This window comes from Gopherus flavomarginatus, chromosome 8, assembly GCF_025201925.1.
Source record: "Gopherus flavomarginatus isolate rGopFla2 chromosome 8, rGopFla2.mat.asm, whole genome shotgun sequence".
In the NCBI taxonomy this organism is placed as follows: domain Eukaryota; kingdom Metazoa; phylum Chordata; order Testudines; family Testudinidae; genus Gopherus; species Gopherus flavomarginatus.
The window spans coordinates 70,408,223-70,417,417 of NC_066624.1; the positions used below are offsets into that span (position 1 = coordinate 70,408,223).

The 9,195-nt window shown below is 43.9% G+C and overlaps 1 protein-coding gene across 2 annotated transcripts in view; it reads right to left on the minus strand.

Moving 5' to 3' along the window:
* Window positions 1–8,524, minus strand: part of LOC127056332 (glypican-5-like) — a 644,723-nt gene extending 636,199 nt beyond the window's left edge. For both annotated transcript variants that reach the window (XM_050964047.1, XM_050964045.1), the window contains exon 1: window positions 7,933–8,524. In XM_050964047.1, coding sequence (XP_050820004.1) covers window positions 7,933–8,125 — 193 coding nt within the window. In that variant the 5' untranslated portion in view covers window positions 8,126–8,524. The remainder of the gene's footprint in view (window positions 1–7,932) is intronic.
* Between the last annotated feature and the right edge of the window lie 671 nt (window positions 8,525–9,195).

A 9,195-nucleotide genomic window follows, 5' to 3' on the forward strand; every position in this document is an offset into this window, starting at 1 on the left:
TTCTGAGGCTCAGGGATAGGAGGCTGGAGATGTTTATCTGTCTGTGGCACAACAATTCCATCTTGATGAGGAACTAAGCAAATACAAACAGATTCTCTGCTTATGGACTGCACATGGGTTGCTAGGGGGGAGACATTACAGAGTGGGCAGCTGGTCCCAGGTCAGCTAGGAGATTTATTAAGGGGTTGGGGAAGAAGAGAGAGAGAAAGGAAAATATTGTCACTGGCAGGAGTCCTGCCTGTTTCTACAACAAACCTGGTGAGCTTCGCAATTCTAGTGGAAGGTTGGAATGCTAGCTGAGAAGAGTAATGGAAGGAGCATCACGGATCCTAGGAGCTGCAGGCAGATATACACAGATATTAGGAATGGCAATATACAGAAACCTGTAGGAGAGCACTTCAACCTCCCTGGCCACAGTATAGCAGATCTTAAGGTGGCCATCCTGCACCAAAAAAACGTCAGGACCAGACTTCAAAGAGAAACTGCTGAGCTTCAGTTCATCTGCAAATTTGATACCATCAGCTCAGGATTAAACAAAGACTGTGAATGGCTTGCCAACTACAGAACCAGGTTCTCCTCTCTTGGTTTTCACACCTCAGCTGCTAGAAGAGGGCCTCATCCTCCCTGATTGAACTAACCTTGTTATCTCTAGCCTGCTTCTTGCTTGCATATATATACCTGCCCCTGGAAATTTCCACTACATGCATCCGACGAAGCGGGTATTCACCCACGAAGGCTCATACTCCAAAACGTCCGTTAGGCTGCTGAAGGGCAGTCATTCTGAAGCAGCAGGGAAGCAGGTGCAGTAGCAGTAATCTGAAGCTGACTGCTGAGGCCTCTGGAATAATTGCTGCCTTACCTGAGCTGTTTTCCCACCTAAGTGGAAAAGTTGGGGGATGGGAGGACCTCAGATTCATCCTCCCATTGATCAGGGATCTAGTCTAATCTCTGGCTGCTATGGAGATGGGGCACAAAGAAGGATTTTGCTGGAGGAATGAAGAGACCTCAGGAGACACCCTGCCTGCCAGCTAGCTCTATCTTGATCTTTTATAGCTGCTTTCCTCTGCAGAGCTCAGAGCACTTCACCAAAGAAGTATCATTACCCTCATTTTACAGTGGGGAAAACTGAAGCACAGAGCAACTTGCTCACAGTCACCCAGCAGGACAGCAGCAGAGCTGAGAATAGAAACCAGGTCTGGTGAGACACAGTTCAGAGCTTTATCAACTATGGTACGAGTATGGGCCAGAATCCGTGCCTTAAACCACTAGGAAGAAGCCAATTGTGTATCTAGTGTATACATTAATTTTACATACTTTAGGAAAAGGTGACATACTGTACAGCAAAGCACCAGCTGGGAGCATTGGCTAGTCAACTGCAATTGCAGAGATTTTCTCCAGAAAACTATGAGATCATGTAAGTAAACAGAAAGGAAAGATTTATAAAATTCACCTAAAACGTCTGCATCATTTCTAAGCATTAATGGAATCAGGCTTCAGCACCAGCCACAATTCCTCATATATATCCCTGGTACAAAGCTATTGATTTCAGTGGCACTACATCATTGATGAATTTGGACATACAGGATCATAGAAGTTTTGGGTTGGAAGAGACCTCAGGAGGTCATCTAGTCCAACCCCCTCCTCAAAGCAGGACCAACCCCAACTAGGATCAAATATCAGAGTTAAGAATAAACTTGAATATAAATTATGATCCAGAAATGATAATTTCAGTCACTCATTCTGATGTGGCAAAGCTTTCCAGGGCCAATGAAATGAGTACATTTTGCATCTGGAACATGCCAGAGTTGTAAGTGACTGGCAGAATGCTGCTGTGAGCAAACTGTGTTTCAGTACCGTGCCTTTAGCAGTGGAAATTACACAGTTCTCCTTAAGATGAGAGAAATAAAGAGTTGAGCAGTAATAAAAGGAGCAAACAGGAAAATAAAGCAGTGCATGCCCCATTTTATAATTTAAAAAAAGGTACATTTAATGGATATTTTCAGACAGCTCCTGCTCCCACTTAACTGAATGGAAGCTTTGTCACAGATTTCACTTGAAGCTGTTCCAGCCCAATGTGTGTACTGTAGCAGCAAGCAGTTATTGATAGAAATCTATGTATTTCTTATAGCTATTCAGAAAGAGAATCAATTTTCATGTGAATGCATAAAGTAAATTGTTAACTCATGCCTGATCTTGCTATTGGATACTCAGTGTATATCCATGGTAATAGACTAATTTACCAATTTAAAGGTGCAAGATCAGGCTCAGAAGGGTAAAGAAGTTGTAATCAGGACAAATATCAGTCCATGAGCATGGGCTGTGCAACCTATGTGTGTTACAAGTAATAGAGAAATAAGAGTGAGCATGACAAGGAAGATATTTAGATATTCCTTCACAACATGCAGCAAGACAGCCATTTGGGAGGTAACAAATTACCTCCAAAGGTACTTTTCATAAATAGTATATAGATTTAGATCCCATTTCTTCCATCATTACTCACACTGTGCGGTACTTTTTTCTGGGAATCACCCCAGTGAAATCAATGGGACTATTTCCATAATAACATGCTAGTCAACAGGATTAAAGGAGACAAAAGGGAGCCTTTAGAGAGGAAGGATGTTCTTGTGGCTAAGGGACTGAACTGGAAATTAGGAGATCTCGCTTCTGTTTCTGACTGTGCCATCAACTCATTATGTGAAAGTAGACATGTTGCTTATCTTTTGCCTCAGTTTTCCCACCTGTAAAACTGGAAGGATATCACCTCATAAGACTAAAGATATTAATGTTCAGGTGACATTCAGAGACTATGATTCTTAGCTCCACAGAAAAGCTTATAAAATATGGGAATGTAAAAAACAGCATGCATGCAAATGGAATTTAAAAATAAATTCCTAGTCTCACAATACATCACTTACTAGCAGCCCCAGATGTGGAGGGTATGGGTACTTTGTGGGGTCTAAGTATCAGATTTGAAATATCTTGATGCCCTGGAATCATAGGCTCTTCATTCAAATTTTAGGAGCAAAGTGAGTGGATTCCACTGGTAGCAGGGAAAACATCCCAACCTTCCCTCAGTTTGGAGTAATTTGAATAAGAAGCTCCTGAAAATCCCCAACAGCTCCCTTTAGAATATGACTACTATAGATCATTGCAAGTGAGTCTTTCAGATGACAACTTAAAAACAGAAGCCCTCTCTGCAGTGAATGGCCCTTAAGGAGTTCAAGACACTTTTTCGTAAGGTACTGGTTTGCTCAGATGTCCCTGGCCAAAAATTTCCCTTCTCCACACTAGAGGAAGGGAGCCTGCAAGGCTGCACAACAATCTACATGTAACTGAATTTCAGTCAGGAAACAACTCGCGTGTGTACTGCATATACTGTATAAGGCCAGATCCTCAGCTGGTGTAAGCCTGCAGAGTTCCACTGAAGTCATTAACAGGGACTACAGTTAGTGACTTCAGTGGAGCTACACCCATTTATACTACATGAGGATATGGCCCATAGTCTGGAAAGTGCTTTAAGATATAAAAAATTGGTTTTATTATTAGTTTAACAGGCACCACCTGTAGAGGGAAAATAGCTCCCCCTAGGCATCCCACACCTTCCCTTAGCCTGATATGCAAAGGTGCATCCCAGATTTTTAAGTGCTATTCTAGTCTGTTCAGGTTCTTGCACTGCCCTCAGCACTGTAGTATCTGAGCACCTTCCAATCGTAGGTTAAGCAATGTGACTAACATCTGTTACATGGGTCTTATTCCTTCTCTTATCTTCCCCACAGGGAGTAAATTGTGCGTACAGTGAAATGTTTTGTTTTGGTGGTGGGATCTAGGGGTAAAAAGGAGGAGTGTTGACATCACACTTCTATGGGCAGATAGGGTTCTCCCTTCTACTGGTAGGGAATGTTTGACAACCCGAATATGGCAGGACTGGGCCCATATTTTACATCTCTTTACAAGCTTCATAAAAAATATGTACCAGTAAAAATGACACGGTTGTCTCTTACTAAGAGGAGATAATTGAGATGAACCTTCCCTGAACTGAACTGTAAAGTCCAACACATCATACCTCTTTAGTGCTGCCTACAAGAAATCAGCCAACTACAGCTGCCCAAAAGGGAGACAGCATTTATTTTAAAATGCAAAACCAAACAAAAACCAATTCAGATGATTCAGAACTATCCAGCTGTGCACACAGGGCACGATCCAAAGCCACTGAAGCCAGAGGGGACTCTTTCCATTGGTTTCAATACATGTTGGATCAGGCCCTCAGCAAGCCTCTATGACTGCATGACCAGCTTACTGTTCCTCTCACCTCACCCCTTTCCCTCCTAGTGTGTGTTATCCTCTGCTGTGTACAGTCTAATTAGATTGTAAACTCTTTGCAAAAGGGACTGTCATCCTGTATGTTCATACGGCACTAATACAATGAGGCCCGCAATTCTCACTGAGGCCTGAAAGTGCTACCACAATATGAATGTCAAATAATAGAAGAAAGAGCTGGTCACTGTAAAAATAATTTGTGGTTTCCTGCCAGGGGGAAGAAAACCCCACAACCATAAAGGGGTTGAAGAACTGATGTACTGAAAAATAGTTTAATACTTAATTAAAAAGACACAAGATAGAAGGCATTATAGCCTGACAATAGGTATTGCTAAGCGGTTCAGAGTTAGACTTCTGGGGGAGTTGGGAACACTTAATGCACAGAGAATATCAATATTGCCCTTTGTGCACTTCTTCCCTCCCCTACTTAATTAAAGAGAAACCTCCATGTCAGCCAAAGTTTAAAAGCACATTAACTTTTAAACATCTGTAGCTATTCTCTTCTGTATGTCGCTTATTTTTGAGACAGTTTGCTAGTCAATAGCAACATTCTATGTGCAACTAGCACACTAAGGAGACTACCTCTCCTCTGAAAAATCACAACAGATTGCTACTTGACATTACACTGAGAAATCTAACTTCGCCATGCACAGGCACAGCAACAGGCCATCTCTTCCTTCTGAACATATGTCCTTTCTCCCGTTTTGCCTATGATAATAGGAGTTTCGTGGGGGAATGGAACACTCACAGGCAAGCTTTCCATTAAGTTTGGAGAGTTTCTTTCAGAAACAGCTTTTTGATTTCTACCCACAGAGACAGTCATCCACCAACCTGTAAACTTTCTGAAATACTTAGGGGTTAGATAGTCCCATGCATGGCTGAGATGCAAGACATCCCACCCCTTACCATTCTGGCTCCTCCCAGGTTGTAAGATGTCTGGCAACAGCATGAAGAACAGGTGCTACTTGGCTGATACTTCCCATTGCAGACAATTGGGTGGGGAGCCCTGACACTGTGCCCACCAGCCAAAGAGTAGCTTCGTATCACACAGGGGGAAGAAGATGCTCCACAGAATGGGGTGAAGTAACATATTCTCCTCCCTAGAGCATGCAGGGAGTAAGGGAAGAATTAGAGTGTTTCGGATCACAATTCATTCATTGGTCTACTACTGGGGTGGAGCAGATGTGAGCCACCCTTTATACGGGGCAGACTGGAAAGTCACAATCTAGCACTAGGGAAACAGAGGTATAAGAAATGCTTCTTTTGCAAAGCTAACCTGGCATATTTTAGAAAGCAAGAAAACAGGTCGTGTCCAAACAAGTCTCAGCACACATTTTATCAGCTTTTATATGTATCCCTCAGACTCTTTTGTAACACCTTCCTGCTCCTGGTATCTACTATTTTATAGCACAAGAGACTACTAAAATAGCTCAGGTTTTCAAAACGCTGCTCCTATGAATCTCTTTGTGTCACAAGAACTTTTATCCACAGATCTCAAAGTGCTTTACAAAGGAGAAGGAAATGATTATCTGCACTGATTCCACAGTGGGATACAACACAGGAGTTGCAATAACAGAAAAGTCCATTTAGTCTAGCCTTCTCACTAGGAGAGTGCCAGCCCCAGAGGCCTGATCCAAACCCTAGTTAAGATTATGGGAGTCTTTCCACTTCAATGGCCATTTACACAGTTGCATGTCTATAGCCTTAGACACTTCTTAACCATAGGCAGTTAATAGTTGACCGACGACCTGAAATATAAGGGTTGATAGTCCTTATGCCTTTTGATCCTACCTCTTTGTATTATATTCTTAAGACACAGGCATACTATAGACATGGATATGATAAGTGTCTAGATAGATAGACGATAATTCATCTAAGTGTTTAATCATTGAACACTACAAAACTCTTTGCCTCTGCAATATCTGGTGATGATGAGTTCCACAGGTTAATTATGGACTGTGTAAAAAAAAGCATCTTTTAATAGGTTTGCTCTTGAATTGTGTGCAAAGCTAAATAGCAACACCTGACCAATATTTTCCACACCATTCATTAATTTACATGTTACAAATATTAGATACAATATTAGCTATGTAAAAGCTAGGTTCAGTTTATTATTCTATATTTCCATGTTGCCTCTTATTCACCTCTCTAAACAGAACAGTCCTAACCTTTTCCCTAATTCATCTTTCCTCTGAATTAGAAAATTACAGTACATCTGCTTAGAGAAAGCAAAGACAAAAAATCAAACTATAATTTATCCTTAAAAGAGCTCCCTATTGACTCAAGTATTAATCCATTTTCTAGGTAATGGATTATGGAAAATGTTGCAGTCTTAAGTTTTCCCAGACATTATAACATTTTTTTTAAGTTAAAAAACATGGTAAGGAACAGTAAATTCTCAGATCTTGTTTTCACACATTTCAATGAAATCAGATATATGGAGACAATCAATGAACTATATTAGCACACCTTTAAAAAAAAAGTACTACCAAAAGCACAGCTGCGACTTCTAATTATATAAAAAAGTTTCTTTTGATTTTAATATGTGCCAAATGTATCCAATTTTGTCCTACTTGCGATCTAGTTAAAATCTGGTGCTATAAAATGTTCCACTTTGCATTAGCGTAGCCACAAAACTCTATGGGTCAAATTTTCCAATGAAGTTAGGTCAGGAAATAAATGGGCCCTATAAACCTAAACTGCTCCTAGCCATACAGCATAGAGCAATGTATGTCCTCTTCTGTGGCAGGGACCCAAGAGACTTTGGAAGTCTTTTCAGATCCAGAGAGCCACAGCGATTTACTGAGTTCTGAGATTTGTTGCAATAACAACTTATTGGAAGTAAACACAGGAGTGTAAAATGGAACTGGAAATATCAGAACACTAAGACTTGTCAAGGATAAAGAGGATCTAGTATTATTAGCTATGAGGCAATTTTGAAAACATTTCTGTTTTGTTCCCGGTCTTCAATCTTTCTCAGACATCCAAAAAAGTTGATGTTTTTGTTTTTTTATTTAAAAGCCACATGGACCACAACAGTCAGACACTCTTCTCAAGGGAACTTTCTAAAGGATTTGGGTAAAGATCTCTTCACAGTGAAAATGACTCCTGAACTTTCAGGAAACTTTGTAGCAAAAAAGTATGTATATTTAAGTTTTAGTTGGCACTGTCTCCCCTATTTGGCCTGTGATCTCTGCCCTTTCCTCCACTGAGAAAAATGCATGGGACTGGCATCATCTGCCCAACTTTGCCCCTAACCTGTGCAAGGGCTAGTAAGAGGAAAGTTCAACCAGTTCTTAAAGGGGACACTACCCCCGAATGCGTTCATGTCTCTGAACTATTTACAGGAAAGTTCATCTGCTGTTGTCTGCATCTATTTAAACTCCATTGCATCCTCCCACCCTCCTTCTCTCTGGCTTGAGGTCTTTAGGTCTCCCCCTTGTCTTGATGTTGATCTGGATGCTGGTTAGCCTCTGTCCAGATTTCCAAAGACGTTTCCTTTAGGTTTTAAAGTGTATCCAGGCGGGAAAACTTGAGAGTCCCTGCTCCCAAAGGAGCCTGGTGCAAATGCGGGGTGGCTGGGGAGGGGGAAAGGGTTAAGGGGACAGTACTGACCGGCAGTGGGCACATCGGGAACCAGCTTGAGGGGACCGATCTGCCGGATCTGAAACGCCGTCCTCACTTCGTGGCAGCTGGGAGACTTGACTGCAGAGACCCCGCCGCACAGCCCAGTTGCCGCCGCCGCAGCTAGCAGCAAGAACCCGAAACGCTGCCGGCTCAAGACCCCAGGGCTCCTGTCACCGGCCATTTCCACATTCCCCCCCGGGGGCAGAGCCAAGCCAGGGACCGCAGCACGCCCCCCGCTAATCAGTGCCCAGGAGCAGGAGCGGGACTGGCCCCTGGGCGAAGCTGCGAGCTGCAGGAGACGGGGGGGGGGGGTCTTAGTCTGCTCGGGCACCGAGCGCTGCAGCCTCCCAACGCCGGCACCAGCTGAGCAGCCTCGCACGTCCGATCCTGCGGCCAGCTGAGCTCGGTTCCTGCCGGGCTGCCTTCAGGGAGGGCGCCGGGCGCTCTTGCTGTTGCCGCCTAGCCCCGCTCACTAGGCAGGGTCTGGGAGGGGAGCAGGAGCCGATCTGCTCATTGGCTTGTGCTATAATTAGACTAAAAAAAATCTGGAGGGAGTCTCCTTTAAAGCCGCACTGTCTGCAGCTAGTAGGCAAGCTCGCCGCTAGCGCAGCCTAGCCCGCTCGCTGTGTTAGCCACCGCGGGGAGCCCCCACTGAGCGTGCACAGTGGGCCGCTGGGCGACTCAAGGCTGAGCGACACGCCCTGCCCTGCAGTTGGCTCAGGTCTGTCCGAAAGCCAGGGTACCCAAACGCGGGCCATGGGGAGAGGAAGCACTAGAGAGGAACTCCTGCCCCCCTAAAATCCAAGGGAGATCTGCTGGGCTTCAGTGCGGCTAGGATCCCACTCCTGGGGCTTTCCTGCCTGGGTAGAATCTGTGCGAAAGGGACAGCACCAAACCCAACACTAGGAGAAAGGAAACGCACTCAGGCCAGGCTTGTAAAGCCCTCTGTACACTGGGTAGAGTTTCAGATACCACAGGATTAAGGAGCGCTTTGGCAAGGCAGCCTGATCCTGTGTAAGCCATGGGACTTTGAGTAGGGAAAGGGAACCCACGTGTCCTGGCGCTGCCACTGACTTCCTGGGTAGCCCTCAGTTCGCCACTTCAGCGCTTTCTGCCTCAGCTTCCAGAATTACCATAATCGACTTGAAACGTAAAATCTGTGCCAAGCACTCTAAGAGCCTCAGCTGGAAGGAACTCTGAAAAAAAACCAAAATATTTAGTATTGTTTATGTATGAGTTTTGCTGGATCCC